The sequence below is a fragment of the Pangasianodon hypophthalmus genome, chromosome 26, assembly GCF_027358585.1.
Source record: "Pangasianodon hypophthalmus isolate fPanHyp1 chromosome 26, fPanHyp1.pri, whole genome shotgun sequence".
NCBI lineage: Eukaryota > Metazoa > Chordata > Actinopteri > Siluriformes > Pangasiidae > Pangasianodon > Pangasianodon hypophthalmus.
In genome coordinates, this window is record NC_069735.1 from 15,982,274 (window position 1) to 16,001,326 (window position 19,053).

General features: G+C 40.1%; 2 protein-coding genes across 3 annotated transcripts; one reads left to right on the forward strand and one right to left on the reverse strand.

The window, feature by feature from the left end:
• Positions 1 to 1,281: 1,281 nt before the first annotated feature.
• knop1 (lysine-rich nucleolar protein 1) lies at positions 1,282 to 7,322 on the forward strand. 2 transcript variants are annotated; one of them, XM_026931878.3, is made up of 4 exons: positions 1,282 to 1,396; positions 3,146 to 4,047; positions 5,755 to 5,808; positions 6,475 to 7,322. In XM_026931878.3, the coding sequence occupies exons 2-4, from the start codon at positions 3,172 to 3,174 to the stop codon at positions 6,784 to 6,786; spliced, it is 1,242 nt and encodes a 413-aa protein (XP_026787679.3). In that variant the 5' UTR covers positions 1,282 to 1,396; positions 3,146 to 3,171; the 3' UTR covers positions 6,787 to 7,322. The 2 variants fall into 2 exon arrangements, with proteins under 2 accessions (XP_026787679.3, XP_034155963.2); XM_034300072.2 differs by lacking the exon at positions 5,755 to 5,808.
• exosc1 (exosome component 1) lies at positions 7,176 to 18,020 on the reverse strand. The gene is made up of 8 exons (XM_034300084.2): positions 17,889 to 18,020; positions 14,594 to 14,709; positions 14,254 to 14,328; positions 12,845 to 12,933; positions 10,819 to 10,852; positions 10,349 to 10,399; positions 10,175 to 10,259; positions 7,176 to 7,829 (listed from the first exon to the last, which is right to left on the reverse strand). The coding sequence occupies exons 1-8, from the start codon at positions 17,914 to 17,916 to the stop codon at positions 7,723 to 7,725; spliced, it is 585 nt and encodes a 194-aa protein (XP_034155975.1). The 5' UTR covers positions 17,917 to 18,020; the 3' UTR covers positions 7,176 to 7,722.
• Between the last annotated feature and the right edge of the window lie 1,033 nt (positions 18,021 to 19,053).

The window sequence follows — 19,053 nt, forward strand, 5'->3', positions numbered from 1 at the left end:
TATACACACACACACACACACATGTTTTCTCATCCTTCATTCTTCAGAAATAATAAAATACTGATACGAGAACATTCCATTTGGTCATTATGTGAATGATATGTGATCATGTGAAAAATGTGAGAAACACTGTACATGAGGTGTCTATGTGTGTACACGTGTGAAAGACGTCCATCCATCCATCCATCCATCCATCTATTCTCTGTAGCGCTTATCCTACACAGGGTCATGAGGAGCCTGGAGCCGATCCCAGGGGACTCGGGGCACAAGCCGGGGGACACGCTGGATGGGGTGCCAATCACACACACACACACACACACACACACACACTATGGACAATTCAGAGATGCCAGTCAGCCTACAGCACATGTCTTTGGACTGAGGGAGGAAACCGGAGTACCCGGAGGAAACCCCTGAACCACGGGGAGAACACGCAAACTCCGTGTGAAAGACGTGATTATTACACGCTGAAGTTCGCATCACTTTACTGTAAGATGTTACATATTGTGTAACAGAGTAGAAATTCAGAAGCACACTAAAGTCCGCTTCACGCAAAAGTTCATCATCGTGTTTGAATAATGTTTGACCTTGAACGTGGTTTTAAATTGCTAAATCTCACTTTTATAGAAATCTTGAGATGTAGCTGATTTTCTGTCTGATTTTGCCTCGTAGTTTAGAATGAAAGATGCAGAAATAAAACTATGAAAAATGAAGCTGAGTGTTTTTGAGTGTGTTAAAGATGTCTTAAGTAGGAGATCAGCTCTGATTTGTGTCATTTTAAAATACAGATGTTATGAATTCTCTTAGGAAAGCGGTGTGTAGCTACAGCATGGGAACATTGTGAAACCCTGTATACACTGACATACAGTAAATGTGGCAAAAATGTAAACAATAAACATGTATATTTACATAATTTGTGTTTTTTTTAAAATATATAAACAAACTAAATGTAGAAGTGATTAAAAGGAGATGCTTTGGTTTTTTTCACTGGCTCGGATAATATAAAGAATGACTTATTAAACTCTTTCAAAGATCCAATAAAGGCACTAATTACAGAACTTACACCTAAATGAGGTGTAATTATAATAATTATACATTTCACCATCATCACTGATTCATTGTTTAAATTTAAACTTTTTTTTTTTGCATTTTAAACCATGTTAAAGTGCACATATGTATTTCTGACGATTAAATAACAGGATTATTTAACAATATTAAATCGCAGGGGGAAAAAAATATTACATAACATTTTTATAATAATGATTTCTAACGGTTGTTGCTGTTGTTGCCAGGGACATGCGCACTGTTGCTACCAAAGGAAGCGTATTGAAGCACTTCCGGGTTACTTCCGCATTGTACAGGACGGGAGATTTTTCCTTGCACGTGTAGTATTTAAGTAAGTTGACTTGTGTGTTTCTTTTACAGTTAAAATTGGACATTTTGTGTGTTTGAATGTGTGCTAGCTAATGTAATCTTTCTGTATCTAACAGGAGCGTTGTGTGTTTATTACACTTCTGTTTGTTTGTTTGTGTCACTAAACAAAGGAGCAAAATGTCTGCATTTCGACTAAACAATGTCTGGGTCAGAGGGTTATTTTGGCTGTAATGAAATGTACACAACGTGACACACTTTGTCATTTTAATAACAGTTTAATAGCACTCAGATCCTGTTGAAGTATAAAACTTAAACTCTTTAATCCTCTTACACAGATGTCCACTGCAGTGTTGTCGCTTTTGCTCTGAATGTGAACCTGTGAATTTCTAACCACAGACTGCTGACTTTACTGCTCAGAGTTTTGGCTCTGAATGGACACTTTTACAATAAAAATGTCAGGATCTGTTTCTAAAGTGAAGTGTACAGTATGAGAGACACATGAAAGCAAGGCCACAGTGGCTTAAACATGAACACACTTACACAACATGACCAAAATACACAAGATCTAAACACATGTTTGTGTTGTTGAATTATAGGCACCTTGGTAAAAATCATAAAAAAATGTCTTGTATTCTGTATATTTGTATATCACTTTCACCAACAGATGTTGACGCAAATCAGCTTTGCAGAAACACCCATGTAGATTTACACTGTATATCCAAAAGTATGTGCACCCCTGATCGTCACACCCATATGTGGTTCTTCCTCAAACTGTTACCACAAAGTCAGACGCACACAATTGTATAGAATGTCTCTGTGTGCTGTAGTGTTACAGTTTCCCTTCACTGGAACTAAGAGGCTGAAACCTGTTCCAGCATGACAATGCCCCTGTGCACAAAGCGAGCTCCATGAAGACATGGTGTGTGAAGGTTGGAGTGGAAGAACTCGAGTGTCCTGCACAGAGCCCTGACCTCAACCCCACTGAACACCTTTGGGATGAACTGGAACACCGACTGCACCCCAGACCTCCTCGACATCCCAACATCAGCGCCTGATCTCACTAATGCTCTTGTAGCTGAATGAACACAAATCCCCACAGCCACACTCCAACATCTAGTGGAAAGCTTCCCAGAAGAGTGGAGCTTATTATAACAGCAAACACAGGGAGAATAAATCTGGAATGAGATGTTCAACAAGCACATATGGGTGTGATAGTACACAAGGGGTGCACATACTTTTGGCCATAGAGTGTAATGCTTTTACAATAGTAACATTGTCACACAGCAGATGTACTGAAATCTGGATGTAGATTTATGTTTGATCTCAAATGAACAAGACAGTGGCAAGGAGAACGACATGAGGAAGAGAGGAACCAGACTCAAAACGGAGCCCATCCGTATCTGTTAGTCACTGGATAGTGGGATTAGAAATCATTACACTGTACAGGTGTAGAAGAGAAAAGACAAACAGTACTGAGTGTGTTTACAGGATGTTCAGTGTGAGCAGATTTTGAATAAGGGGCCTGGGATGAGCTACAGGACAGTGTTTATGATTACAGCTGCAGCTCTTGGGCATAAATCTACAATTCTATAAATCAAGACAAAAAACATATAGGCTATCTATCTATCTGTATGTCTGTCTATCTATCTATCTATCCATCCATCCATCCATCCATCCATCTAGGGATACTTTTTTCCCCCTGAAATGCCCCATCCAAAAAAAAAAAAAACCTGTGAAATTCTATGAATTTAATTATTTGTTGATTTTACAGGAGGCTGTGGTCCAAGAGAGAGAGAGATGAAGGAAATGATGGATGTAGGAGTTCCAGAAAAGGACAAAAAGAAAAAGAAGATGAAAAAGGTAAAGAAAGAGCTAAGAGAGGAAGAGATGGAGGAGGATAATGCTGAGGAACGTCTGGAAGCAAGGGAGGAAGGAGCGATGTCACAAAAAGACTTAAAGAGAAAAAAAGCCAAAAAAGAAGTTTGCGAAGAAAGCGAAAGAACAGACGTCTGTGAAGAAAAAGAGTCAAAAAAGAAGAAATCCGAGAGGAAGTCTGAAGAGAGCAGCTCGAGTAGCATCGACGAAGAAACGTCACAGAAGTCAGCAAAGAGGAAAAGAAGGAAGGAAAAGAGCGAAGGTAGAGAAGAAGAAGATGGAGACGAGACTGCAGAACTGGAGCTGAACAGAGAGATGGAGAAAAAGAAGAAGAAAAAGAAAGCAGGAGGAGGTGAAGCTCAGGCAGGAGAAGAGCAGGAGAAAGAAACTGAGCAGGAGGAAAAGAAGAAGAAGAAGAAGAAAAAGAAGGAGAGTGGAGTGAGTGATGAACAAGAGACAGCTGAAGGAGAAGGCAGCAAGAAACAGATGATGATGATGACGGAGGAGAACACTGGACCTGGAGAAGAGCAGGAGAAGGAAGGAGGAGAGAAGAAGAAGAAGAAGAAGAAGAAAGAGGAGGAAAAAAGCACAAACAGACTCGTAGAGGAAGAACCACAGAGGAAACAGATGAAGAACGTGGGAGACGCTGAAGATGACGGAAATCCACCTGGGCAGAAGAAAAAGCAGAAAAAGCGAAAGGAAAAAGGAGACGAAGAAACGGAGGATGAACAGGCGGTGGAGAGGAAAGTGACGGAGGAGGAAAGAGAGACGGAGGAGGACGGAGCAAAGGCTAATGAAGTGAGTGCACAGATTCTAGATCACGTAGAGTCTGGAAAAAAGTTACCTTTACTTTATTTTATATTATATTCTGCGTAATGGTGTGAGATATGGCGGAAATAAAAATAAAAAATGTATTGATTTATTAATAAAATAATTGAAATGTAATTTAAAATACATCAAATATTATTATAATAATAATAATATTATTATTATTATAATATTAAAGTGTCTTTTTTTAAGGTGTTGAGGGAAAACTCCACTCTGAGCAGCTCGCATATTAAACTTTATTATAATGAACATCATAATAAATTATAAATATATATTTAATTAATAAATTATAATTAAAATGAACATGTGATGTTTTATACAAGATTTGTTTTATAATAAAAAAATTTTTAAAAACTTCTTTCATTGCCTTGTTGGTCTCTGGTCATTCTGGACCAGTGGTTACGTTACCCACAATGCCGTTCGACTACGTCCTGATCGTGACGTAATGAGATTTAGCTCTCGCTTCTTCTCTGTCTAAAGAGAGCGATGCAGCGGCGCTTTAGTGTTTTAGTCTGTCCACAACAGATCAGCTTCAACACCATCACACTCGTCATCTTGTAGATCACTAACTAGCCGAGTTGAGTCTCAACTGAGTCGTTCTGTAGCCGCAGTGCATTCTGGGAACGACATCTCCTCTACTTCTCCATCGGATTTCTCGTGAATATGAGCGTCGCTGGAAAATGGCGAGTGAGAAACGAAGCTCTTGCTCTTTTCGCGCGTAGGAGAGAGAAACAGAGAAAACAGCGAACTGTTATCACCCGAGTTTCAGATCATTCGAATTTTTTTCCGTAACTGCGATAACAAGAACAACAACAGTGTCCCGCTGTGACATCAGAGCGACACACGACCGCTAACGTCGCACAGAAACAACGAAAATACAGCGCCAACCAACAATTCACATCACAATCACTAAACACGTGACAGATTTTAATAGAAACATATTTCTTGTGTTTCAGCAGAGTTTCACTTTAACCTCCTCCTGAAGTCGCTGTATAAAATAACGTCCCTGGTTAGGAGAGAACAAGGCTCAGAGCAGTTATAGGATGATTTCATGGCGATATGATGATGTAATATCCATGTTGTGAGATATTGTGCTAACTTTTTATACGTTTAAAACACCGTGATGACAAACCGACTGGAAGCAGCCTAATGCGGGTTCAATTTTTATACTTATTTAATCTTTGAAATAACAAAATAAACATTTTTACAGGTTGTAAAATTTAAAAAAAAATAGTTGTTTTATTGTTAAATATTTATTTTTTCATAATTAAGGTTGTATTTTCTGAATATAAAAAGTAAAAATAAGATGTATTTTGTAGATATTAAGTAAAGTATCTTGAACAGTGTTGTTTAATGCAGCACTACTGCTGAGCTAGGAGTTTGTTCGCAAACCTATACATCGCGATGCGATATTTTTCTCATCTCTCTCGTCTAGTGACACAGTTGATCTTTAACGCGTTAACGAAACGCAATAAAAAGAAACACAAGTGGATTTTTTCGTCTACAGACCAGCAGTGTTCAGTTCAGGTCTGTGAGGCTGGGAAACCAAGCCGAGGTTTCTAACAACCTGCTAAAGCACCACTATTTACACATGTTTGTCTCATACACACACACACACACACACACACAGACACTCTGAAAAAGAGTGCTCTAATGTGTTATTGTGTGATTTTTCAGGCGCAGAGTTTAGCTTTGCAAAAGGACCTCGATAAAGAATCGCAAAGCAAAGCGGTACGTATCTACACACACCCTTTCTCCAGATACGCTATACAGGATAAATCACTCCGTGTCGTGCTGCTGCAGGAAATTAATCAATGACGTGATGGTGTGATGAAGTGGATTCACTGTTACCGCTCCAGAGTTCCCATAACAGCACATCCTGAAGAGTTTTATTCCCTTTACACCACAGTAATTTATTACTGATAACAAATTTTTACCTATATAAGAACGTTGTACTTTTTATCCATTTATAGTTATGTTTAATGTTCTATAAAACAAGTTAGTTCCTGTTCTCACTTACGTTATAGCAGCTATAAAGAGTCGTTCCTTCACCTGCCTGTCTTTATTCTCACCAGACAAACCTGCAGCTTGTCATGTTACTGAGAAACCGCAGAGCGTAAACAACTCTGTCCTGAAGATGTCAGAAAACTTACTTACAGCTTTAGATCTGACTGTAACAAAGCGCCGACACTGGAGACTCCTTCCATTCATGTTAAAAAGCTGTTACTATAGAAACGATAAAGTATTAGAACAAGTGCATTAATATAAACCTGTGATGTCAGAGCTGCTGTTATAGAAAGTGAATCAACACCTTCTGACCAATCAGAATCCAGACTTCAGTGGTATAAGGAGTCGTATCTTTATTGTGTGTGTGTGTGTGTGTGTGTGTGTGTGTAGAATTTCGGTCAGTGGGACACGGCGCAGTTTGACAGCTCGGAGCGACAGCTGAAGTTCCTTCGACTGATGGGCGGGTTAAAGAAGGGCAGCCAGCCGGTCGGACAGAGCGCCAGCCGCTTCAACATGGCTCTGGGAAAGGAGGGCCAGCAGACTCTACAGCAAGGCCTTCTGGGAGAGTTTGAGCGAGCACAGAACCGGCGAATGGACTTTCAGAACAGAGGGGCGGGGCTTGGGTTCTCAGCGCCGCCCGATAAGAAGTTTCATATTGATGCAAACGCTCGGAGTCAGAACTCGACACGGTTTGATGACTGATGTGGTAAAGGATCTGAGCGTGGAATGAACCACCACATCCAGTGTAGTGTGTGTGTGTGTGTGTGTGTGTGTGTGTGTGTGTGTGTGTGTGTGTGTGTGTGTGTGTCTCGTCGCCGCCGCCCTGCTGGAGAACGACTGAACTGCAACAACTCTGAGAAACAAATCCGCGGTGTTTTCTTTTTCACAGGCTTTAACACCATCACAGTTCCTCTGAGTAACTTTCTAACCTGTGGACACAAACGATAAACGCACGCAGCCTAAACGTGTACAGAGTCTCGTGTGGAATTTTACGCAGGAAATGATGTCAGTGTCTCTTTCTTATTTCTTTAACTGTAGCTAATTCAGCCTTCATGTTGTTCAACTTAAAAAGAATGACTTCATCAGAGTACTCATTTTTCTTTCACTTTATTTGGACTGCTGTAAATACATGACCTCTCCATGTACAGAAATGAAACCATTTAGAAAAAGAACAAGCAGGATGACTTAAGCATAAAATGATGGCTGGAAAAAAAAAATTAAAAAGACAAATGAAATCATCTCTGAGCATTTCGTTAGCGGTCCATGTGCATTACAGAGGCTTGAAAACTGCACAGTTTAAAAAAAAAAAAAAAAACATTCTTCAAAAAATTCCTGTTTGAGGGGGAGGAACGCTAGCTGGTTCTGGACGTTGCTCTCCAGTTTGATCTTCAGAAAAGAAAGCGATTCCTGTTAGAGCACATTAGTCACACTTTCACGCTAACATGAACGGGTCAAAGCACTCTAATGAAATTTAATCAAAATTCTCAGTAAACTGGGGTTACAAACTCCAGCATTTCCAGTTGAGTGACACCTACATCACGGCTAGCTTCACTATATAAGCGCGTGTGTGTGTGTGTGTGTGTGTGTGTGTGTATGAAGCTGTGTGTTCCGGGGGTAAAGGTTGGCGCTCGGGGTCGTTCACGCCTGCAGGTACTCCGGCTGCACTCGCGCCACCTTGCGAAACTCTTTATTGTGCGTTCGAGGACACTGCATCTCACACCAGCTGATAGGAACCATCTGTACTCCTGTACAACACAGAGACGACGTTATTCAAACACACACTGTATGATTTCTGCGCAATTTACACACAATTTAAGGCCACGGCACACTTCACGTGGCGATAACGTTGGGTTAGTTTCCACAAACGACATGACGTAATTGTGAGGAGGCTTCGCTCATCGTGTCACGGCAGCTGAGCGAACTCCACGGACAAACGCGCTACGCAACCAAGCCCGCGATCGTTCATACAGACCACGCCAAAGCGTCGCCTAGCTGTTCACTAGCATGCTAATCTCACCATCCTCAACCTTCGATTTAGTTAATCCTCTCAAAAATCCTCAGAAAAAGACACTGGAGGTTTCTCTCAGTCATTAGCTCTTTGTAAATATCGAATAAAATAAGCAGCTCTTCTATCAGTACTTCATGTAATTACAAACTCCTTGTACTTTATTATAATGTCGGCACTTCGCAGCGGGAAAACCTTTTCCTGTCGTCATGGAAATCACTGTGAAATTTTTAAGGACTGGAGCACTCGTACACGATGGCTAATACGAAACCATGCTAGATTTCATCTTCACATGGTCCTCACAGACGACGTTTCCACATTAAGTACGCTGAGGCCTTAAGCGAAGTCTGAAACGTTCCACTGAGATGCAGATGCAGAAAATATGAGGATGAGTCCAAATGAAAATGGTAATTTGTTTTATTTTTGCATTGTTTATTACAAATAGGTGTCACAAAAGTATCTGGACTCTTTTTATTAAAAAAAAAAAAAAATTCGAAGTAACACTTTTAATGTTTTCATTTGACTCGCTTTTGTACAATCGGACGTGGCGTAGCATGAACACTGTCACGATGCACAGAAGCCTCGTCTAGCTACTCGTGCTTAGTTTGCGTGGAAAACAAACCTGATCTGTGCTGATGTGTTTGATGCAAATGTTAAATTCTGCGTCCATTTTCTAAAACTGCGCATCTTTAAAAACGAGAACATTTTCCAGCGGTGCTCAGATCACTCGACATGCAGCGTGAGCCCGGCTTTAGTGAACTCCAACCACAAACGCTGAAAAACTTCAACCTCACTTTCAACATTTGCTGACAAAATTACATAATTCACAAAACATGAAAAGTGTGTGTAACTTTGTCATAAGTTTTGATCTTGGTCCCAGTCTAACTGCGACTCATCATCCAAGTGTAAATTCTTTATATTGAGCAATCTCGTGAATCGTGGTCAAAGTCGTTTCTTATTTTTTCCTCTCTTCCTCGATAATGAGTACATGAAACTAATAAACCTGAACACCTTTTCTGCTTTCCGTGGTTCATTTGGTCTACACTCATATTTTATTGTGGAAATGTTTATTATATAGAGTTTAACGATTCACAAATACACAAGGTCAGGTTAAACTTTCTAACTTTAAACGAGGAACCTGTCCGTCACCGTCTAAATAATGACCGTTTCAGGGAAGTCGTTCATGCCTCAGTGAAACGGAACAATTTTCAAGAATGTTGTTATACACACGTCGTCATTTACACTCACGTAACTCCGGCCTGTTAAACAAGCTCTGCTATGTTCACGCAAAACATTTAACACATTCTGCTGAGTCCAGGAATTCAGAAACGCTAATAAATTTACAGTGAAAAAACGTTACAAATTTTTAAATGAAATATTCTGGAAGAAATGACGACCTGAGTCGAGTCTCTAATGTAACAATCGTGAAATGTTTCATTATAAATAAAGTACAGAAGGTTAGTTATTAATAGCTACAACACCCTGACGTTGGTTATTTTCCTTTAACTGCACACCTTAAAGTGTTTTACTCCTCGTATACCACAACAATTTACCAACAATTACAATTTTTTATTATTAAAATGGCAACATCATGTTTTTTATCCATTTATTTGTTACACTTAATGTTGTGGAACGTCCACTAAACAAGTTGTCACTTACGTTATAGCAGCTATAAACAGTCGTTCACTCACCAGCCTCTCTGTTTTTATCTCAAAGTTAATAAGACAAAAAAAAAAAAACCCACAGATTGTCATGTTACAAAGTTATAAAGCGCTGACACTGGAGACTCCTTCCTTTTAAATAAACGTCTCCTTACACCATATCGATGATTACACGTTTTTTTGTTTATCTGTTTATAAAGTCCCTGTGAATGATCCGTTACTATAGAAACGTTAACGTATCAGAACGAGAGCGTTAATATAAACCTGTGCTACTGTCAGAGCTGCTGTTATAGAAAATTAATCTACACCTTCTGACCAATCAGAATCCAGAACCGGACAGCGTGGTTATACGGGGCGGTTAGCGGTCAGCTACACCTCTGTCTGATTGACAGACATCCTCTCTCGAGTGGGCGTGTCCACTCACCTGCCTCGCTGTGGGCCACGACCACGCCCAGTTCGTTCTCCGCCGTGGTCAGCAAGTAGTTCGACTGCACGTCGCCCAATGAGATCTGACCGGAGAGGTCAAGGGTCAACAACAAAATGGCGGACATCATACATACAACACAAACTCAGAAGTGATCACATGATCAAAGGATACCACTTTGGCGAGGACGATGTCACCGGGCCTGAAACTTTTATACGTCTCCACCTGCGGGGGAAAAAAAACACATTTTAAATATAAAATTAAAAACTGAATTACATAAATAAAAAATTAAACAAAGTTCTTTTTATATATAAAAATTATGCATACTGTATACATTATACCTCGTACTATATTTTATTTTGTATTTACTTCTAATTATTATTAATGAACTGATGCTTTGTATTAAATTAATTAATTAAATGCTTTGTATTTGGGTGATCTGTAACTTGAGAATTTCACTCGTCTTTTAAGATTTCACTTCGTCTTTTATTTTTATCCTGTGTAAACTGTACTGTGACAACAAATCTAAAAAAAAAATATATTTAATTGACAATGACAACATTACGAAACAAATATAATGTCCTAATGGCGTTACACTAAAGATCAGAAAACAAACCAGTTTCTGAAATATACAACATCCTCACTTTGTCTTTCTCTGTCGCTCTCACGTCTTCTTTCCTGCAGAAACAGAGAGAGAGAGAGAGAGAGAGAGAGAGAGAGAGAGAGAGAGAGAGAGAGAGATTCAGTCAGTTCACACTGCTGTTCGCCACCTGAAAGTGCCTCAAGCAAACATTGTTGTTTTTCTGGAAATGCACAGCTGTGTGTAGTGTAATAAATCAGATAGGAATCACATGACCTTCTCTGTTTACACTCAACATACTTACACAGAACTTTCTTACACCTGAACACGGTTTTAAATCCTGCACACTCATTCTAAAACTTCAAAACTGACTTTATTAGTTATTTCTGGAGTTTCACAAACAGCACGCGAGGTTTTTCTTTACATTTCCCTAAAGTCACATGTCCAAGCCTTAACATTTAATCATGTGACCTTTCATAACAGCAGGAGTTCCCAAACCAGGGCTTTCATTCATTTCACAAATTTATATCACGAATATCGCTCTCATGTTATAAAGATGGATTTTTGCCTGCTACTGCGTTGATACGTTCCTGCGAAAAAGCGACGTTTTAAATTAAATCGTGTTTTTTCAGTCTTTACTGCCATCTGGACACGTTGCACTAGCGCAAGAGTAGAGCGATAAAATATGCACAAATCTCTGCGTTCATCCACCTCTAGCTCCGTCTGCCAGTTCCTCAACATCACCAAGTGACTGACTCAGAAACATGCAGACACATTTCTTGAATATGGATTTTTCAAGCAGGAAGGTAAATAAGATGAAAATGATCTTTCACTCTGCAAGGTTTGGAGCAGAGCTGGGCAACATGACCAACATATCAGATCACAATATTGCTACCAAACAGGATATCTATCTATCTCATATATATATATATTTCATATAATGAAACTAAATGATTCTACATTTTTAAAAATCCTATAAAGAGCAGAAAACAGTAATAAATGAAACAAAGTCAGTATTTAATGTGACGATCCTTCACTTTAAATAAATAAAGCAGTATCTGAGGTGCAGTGTGTGCAGTTTTATAAGGAAATGAGCTGGAAGTGTTACTGAGCATCTTGCAGAAGCAGCCACAGTTCTTCTGGAGACTTTGACTGTCGACTCGCTTCTTATTTCTGCAGCGAAACCCAGCAGCCTTCATTATGTTTTTATCTGAAAAGTGTCTCTTATGGAATCTGCTGCTTTCTTTACTGACATACAAACATTTTTCTGTAACGTTTCATTTTGTGCTGGAAAACTAATGTTTGGAATCAAATGTTTTTGTACTGAATCAATAATGTAGAAGTCAGAAAATAAAAATAAATAACTATAAATTTTGTACTAAAAAAATAGTACTGTACAAATTATAATAAAATAAAATTTAAAAATGAACAAATAAATAATATTTATTTAATATTTAATTTAACAAATTAAATGATATTTAATTTAATTATTTAATTTAAATGAACTCATTTAATTTTTATATTTTGTAATGTCTACAAAAAATATTTGAACAAAGAACAAAAACAGAGGAAATATATTTTTTATATGATTTTACAATTTTAACACTTACAAAAAACCTACAGCTTCCTGAGATTATTAATTAATTATTATTGTTTTTTTTAATTTATTAAAAGATATCACAATATCTATAATATCTGAGAAATGTGTATTGTGACATAAATATTAAGTGATATGGATATTACCATATATGGATGTTACCTGCTCCAGCTCTAGTCTGTGGTTGTCAGTCATGTTACACTGATATTACTGACATTATGATAAACAGTTTGAATGTTACAGATCTCTAAATGTTTAGGATTTAGTTTACATTATCCTGCATTTCACTGTCATCCAGTGAACAGAATTATGGGATTTATTTTTTTTGAGAAATTTTCTCCCCCAAAACATGAGCCCTTATATTTCAAACAGGATAGGCGTTATCTCAGGTACAGTGTTCACTATTCATATTATTCACACACACACACACAGTGCATGTTTCCAAGCTCAACAGAATGTAAGTGTGTGTGTGTGTGTGTGTGTGTGTGTGTACCTAATCGTGCCTCTGAACCTGTCTTTGAGAGGAGTAGATCCCACGTAGAGGATGTGCACTTTAGCAAACCGTGGGTTGATGCTCGTCACCTGGACACACAAACTCACAATATTAATGCAAAAGGGACAAAAAACAAACAGAGACAAAAAAAAATATATTACAATGTCAGTGCGGAAGCTTCGTCTCACACTATTACATAACCAAAAAAAAAAAAAAAAAAAAAAAAGCTGGTTTTCAGATTCTCTGTTGCCATGACAACCTCGCAAATCATTTATACCACTGCCATTAAAAAGATGCGATGAACAGTGCGAGGGAGTTTGACGATTATTCATGAAAACTACATTTTTTTTCCCCTTCACTGGCCACAAGCCTGGAACTAACGCATCCTCACCTTCAGCACAAACAGGAACAAATAGTTATCAGGGGGCGGGGCTAGCAGCACAGATAAATGCTGACTGGCTGTAATACAGAAACACCAAGAAAGAAAGAAAGAAAGAAAGAAAGAAAGACAGAAAGAAAGAAAGAAAAATTTTAAAAAACCTACTCCTTTTTTTTTTTTTTAGGCCGCTGTTTAAGCTGTCAGTATTGTTTTCTTTCTCAACCTGCATTAAACTGTGATTTTTTTTAAATTTAAAAAAAAAAAAAAACATTAATACAGAAAAAAACCCAGAAATATTTCCAGTACGTTTCTGATCATGTGTCTCGGCTTCATGGACGTACTTAAGTGCACTGATAATGTCATGGCATTGTAAATACACACAATGATATTTTATTTTTTTCTTTCTTAAATGCAACGTTATTTTCTTCTGAGCACTTTCGGGCTGAAATGTAAATCATCGTGTCGCGGTGCAGATGTTCTTTCCGCTCGTCACTGACTTCATGAAATTTAAAAGAGAGAGAATACTGAAAGGAAAGGCTGGAAGAGAGAAAGAAAAACTTGTAGCAGTCATCTCTTAGTTTGATGAAAAATAAACTACAGGGAAAGAAAGAGAAAAGTGAGAAGAGATGGAGAGGGAAAACTCAAAAGAGGAGTGAAAAAAGTGAAAAGAAAGACAGAGAGAAAGAAATATATGAGCAGCGGTGAATGATGGAGTGAAGAAGGCCTGCAGTGTTTATGCACCAAACAATATAATGTTTAAAATTAAATACATATACACATAGATGTGAGCTGCTCGCTGTCACTGACGTCCCTGTGATCATTCAGTCGTCTCTTAATTTGATGAAAAAGTTCTGTTGGTTCCAGTTTGGGCCGGTTTTCATCTCAAAATCATCTCTAACAGTTAAAAAAAAATACATTAAAGGATTTTCTGGTTTCCTAAATGTGGTTCCCAGCACTGGAAGAGGTGTGTTTCACATACACACACACACACACACACACACACACACACACACACACCCCTAACACCTACCTTACAGGTGACGATGGCTCCGACGTCGGGCAAAAGCTGTGCTTCTGTCTCTTTAACTACCGAGATCACCGGTAGCTACAACATAAACAACCAAAAACAAACAAAAAACAGATTCAAATCAGTTTTAAATTCCTTCACAATCTGAAACACAGAAAGTCAGAAAAAAAACAAACTGAAGATTTTCTGCTGAACAGAAATGAAGAGCGATAAAGTGGGCATGTCTGCTCAAACCTGCAAGGCACAGACTTGCGCAATCTCACCACACACACACGCACACACACGCACACACACACACACACATATGTAAACAGCTGTGTGTCACTCTCGCTCACGTCCTCACCTCCTCGCCTTCATTCCTCCTGAGCACGTAGCCTGCCAGCGAGGCATAAATGGAGCCGTGCCGCAGATACGTGCCTGCGCCGGGGATGCAGTCCTCCACGCTGCAAAGCCTTTCACCTGACAAACAGTCATTAATCATGTTTAACTGTTAATGACACACTGAACAACAGGAGATCAAAAACTTGAATCTAATGTATAAAGGATTCAACACGAGGCACAGCATTTACACAGGCTCGTACCTCTCTCTATAAGTGTCCTGTATCTGTGTGCACAGACTCGTTCCTCTCTCTATAAGCATCCTGTATCTCTGTGCACAGGCTCGTACCTCTCTCTATAAGCGTCCTGTATCTCTGTGCACAGGCTCGTACCTCTCTCTATCAGCGTCCTGTATCTCTGTGCACAGACTCGTACCTCTCTATAAGTGTCCTGTATCTCTGTGCACAGGCTCGTACCTCTCTCTATCAGCGTCCTGTATCTGTGTGCACAGACTTGTTCCTCTCTCTATAAGCGTCCTGTATCTCTGTGCACAGACTTGTTCCTCTCTCTATAAGCGTCCTGTATCTCTGTGCACAGGCTCGTACCTCTCTCTATAAGTGTCCTGTATCTCTGTGCACAGGCTCGTACCTCTCTCTATCAGCGTCCTGTATCTGTGTGCACAGACTTGTTCCTCTCTCTATAAGCGTCCTGTATCTCTGTGCACAGGCTCGTACCTCTCTCTATAAGTGTCCTGTATCTCTGTGCACAGGCTCGTACCTCTCTCTATCAGCGTCCTGTATCTGTGTGCACAGACTTGTTCCTCTCTCTATCAGCGTCCTGTATCTCTGTGCACAGACTTGTTCCTCTCTCTATAAGCGTCCTGTATCTCTGTGCACAGGCTCGTACCTCTCTCTATAAGCGTCCTGCATCTGTGTGCACAGGCTCGTACCTCTCTCTATAAGCGTCCTGTATCTCTGTGCACAGGCTCGCACCTCTCTCTATCAGCGTCCTGTATCTCTGTGCACAGGCTCGTACCTCTCTCTATAAGCGTCCTGTATCTGTGTGCACAGGCTCGTACCTCTCTCTATAAGCGTCCTGTATCTCTGTGCACAGGCTCGTACCTCTCTATAAGCATCCTGTATCTCTGTGCACAGACTCGTACCTCTCTCTATAAGCGTCCTGTATCTCTGTGCACAGGCTCGTACCTCTCTCTATAAGCGTCCTGTATCTCTGTGCACAGGCTCGTACCTCTCTCTATAAGCGTCCTGTATCTCTGTGCACAGGCTCGTACCTCTCTCTATAAGCGTCCTGTATCTCTGTGCACAGGCTCGTACCTCTCTATAAGCGTCCTGTATCTCTGTGCACAGGCTCGTACCTCTCTCTATAAGCGTCCTGTATCTCTGTGCACAGGCTCGTACCTCTCTCTATAAGCGTCCTGTATCTCTGTGCACAGGCTCGCACCTCTCTCTATCAGCGTCCTGTATCTCTGTGCACAGGCTCGTACCTCTCTCTATAAGCGTCCTGTATCTGTGTGCACAGGCTCGTACCTCTCTCTATAAGCGTCCTGTATCTCTGTGCACAGGCTCGTACCTCTCTCTATAAGCGTCCTGTATCTGTGTGCACAGGCTCGTACCTCTCTCTATAAGCGTCCTGTATCTCTGTGCACAGGCTCGTACCTCTCTCTATAAGCGTCCTGTATCTCTGTGCACAGGCTCGTACCTCTCTCTATAAGCGTCCTGTATCTCTGTGCACAGGCTCGTACCTCTCTCTATAAGCGTCCTGTATCTCTGTGCACAGGCTCGTACCTCTCTCTATAAGCGTCCTGTATCTCTGTGCACAGGCTCGTACCTCTCTCTATAAGCGTCCTGTATCTCTGTGCACAGGCTCGTACCTCTCTATAAGCGTCCTGTATCTCTGTGCACAGGCTCGTACCTCTCTCTATAAGCGTCCTGTATCTCTGTGCACAGGCTCGTACCTCTCTCTATAAGTGTCCTGTATTTCTGTGCACAGGCTCGTACCTCTCTCTATAAGCGTCCTGTATCTCTGTGCACAGGCTCGTACCTCTCTCTATAAGCGTCCTGCATCTGTGTGCACAGGCTCGTACCTCTCTATAAGCGTCCTGTATCTCTGTGCACAGGCTCGTACCTCTCTCTATAAGCGTCCTGTATCTCTGTGCACAGGCTCGTACCTCTCTATAAGCGTCCTGTATCTCTGTGCACAGGCTCGTACCTCTCTCTATAAGCGTCCTGTATCTCTGTGCACAGGCTCGTACCTCTCTCTATAAGCGTCCTGTATCTCTGTGCACAGGCTCGTACCTCTCTCTATAAGCGTCCTGTATCTCTGTGCACAGGCTCGTACCTCTCTCTATAAGCGTCCTGTATCTCTGTGCACAGGCTCGTACCTCTCTCTATAAGCGTCCTGTATCTCTGTGCACAGACTCGTACCTCTCTCTATAAGCGTCCTGTATCTCTGTGCACAGGCTCGTACCTCTCTCTATAAGCGTCCTGTATCTCTGTGCACAGGCTCGTACCTCTCTCTATAAGCGTCCTGTATCTGTGTGCACAGGCTCGTACCTCTCTATAAGCGTCCTGTATCTCTGTGCACAGGCTCGTACCTCTCTATAAGTGTCCTGTATCTCTGTGCACAGAGTTGTGCACGTCGTAAGCACATGATAATCCCCCCCCCCCCCCCCCCCCCCCAATTCCCCCCCACCCCCAACTCCACCCCGTGTGTAAGATCCTGCACTGTCTGTAGCTCAGGACGTGTTTAGACGCATCACTCGGTTTTGCAGTTTACAGTTCGGGGGCTGCACGTGACCTCTTTACCTGGAGCTCGATCAAAACATTGTGAATGGAATGTTTGGCACGAGCGCCGGTGATGCGCTCCGGGCGGTGGGCGGGGCTCACCCAGCAAGTTCACTTTCCCGTGAAAAAGCCAGAGTTTTAACAAGTCTACAGCAGCACACGCCCCAAACACACACACACACACACACACACACATACACATACACACACACACACTGTAAAGTGAATAATCGCTGTAACACTGCTATAAACTTTTAAAAAACACGTTATTTTAAACACTAAAACCGAAAAAGTCTCCCTCTCTCTCTGGAGCGCGTGCTGCTGCTACTGCTACTGATGATGATTCAGTCAAAAGCTATGAACGACTTCGCTTTAAATATCCATTTAAATCTTCATTTAAAAAAAAAACAAACACACACAACACAGTGACGTGTTATTAAACATCTGATCCAACACTCGAGCTGCTCGAGTTAACACCAAACACTGAGAAATGAACTGTTTAAAACATTCTCCTACCTGGAACACACAGCTTCATGGGCGACATGTTTTCAAGAAGAGTCCAGGAAACGCTGATTGGCTGCTAGTAACAGCGCGAGGCTGATTTCTGATTGGTCGAGACGGTGAGCGTGGTACGCTCAGGACGCCATCTTTGTTGTGGAGAAAAAATAATATTAAAACTCCCAGAGTGACCTTCTTATCAGAAACGTGACGGTATGAAGCAGCAGATCTGCCACGATTAAAGTTATTAAAGGAATTAAAAATGCACAAATAAAGAAATAAACAACACCAGGATCAAATAAATACAAAAACAAAGCATTGGAAAACAATTATTTGTATATATTTATAGAGAAATTACAGATAAATAACTACATACAGGAAACAATAGATAGATAGATAGATAGATAGATAGATAGATAGATAGATAGAAATAATGAATGGACAAATGCATTAAGGCTCTATCTATCTCTCATATCTATCTATCCACACACACACACACACACACACACACACACACACACACACAGTACTGTGCAAAAGTCTTAGGCACATGCACAGAAATGCTGTAGAGTAAAGACGCCTTCAAAAATAATTAAATTAAATGTTTATACATTTCTAAAAATACTATAAAGAGCAATAAACAGTAATAAATGAAACAAAGTCAATATTTGGTGTGACGATCCTTCGCTTTAAATAAAATAAAGCAGTATCTGAGGTGCAGTGTGTGCAGTTTTATAAGGAAATGAGCTGGAAGTGTTACTGAGCATCTTGCAGCATCTTGGAGACTTTGACTGTCGACTCGCTTCTTATTTCTGCAGCGAAACCCAGCAGCCTTCATTCCGGTTTTTTTTGTCTGAAAAGTGTCTCTTATGGAATCTGTTGCTTTCTTTACTGACATACAAACATTTTTCTGTAACGTTTAATTTTGTGCTGGAAAACTAATGTTTGGAATCTAAAATGTTTTTGTACTGAATCAGTAATGCAGAAGTCAGAAAATAAACATCTATAATAAAGTTGTACTAAAAAAAAAGGGTGCCTAACTATATATATATATATATATATATATATATATATATATATATATATATATATATATATATATATATATATATATATATATATATAATTGGGTTATTTTCTTCAACTATTTCTTCTCCTTCATATTTCATTCATTCATTCATTC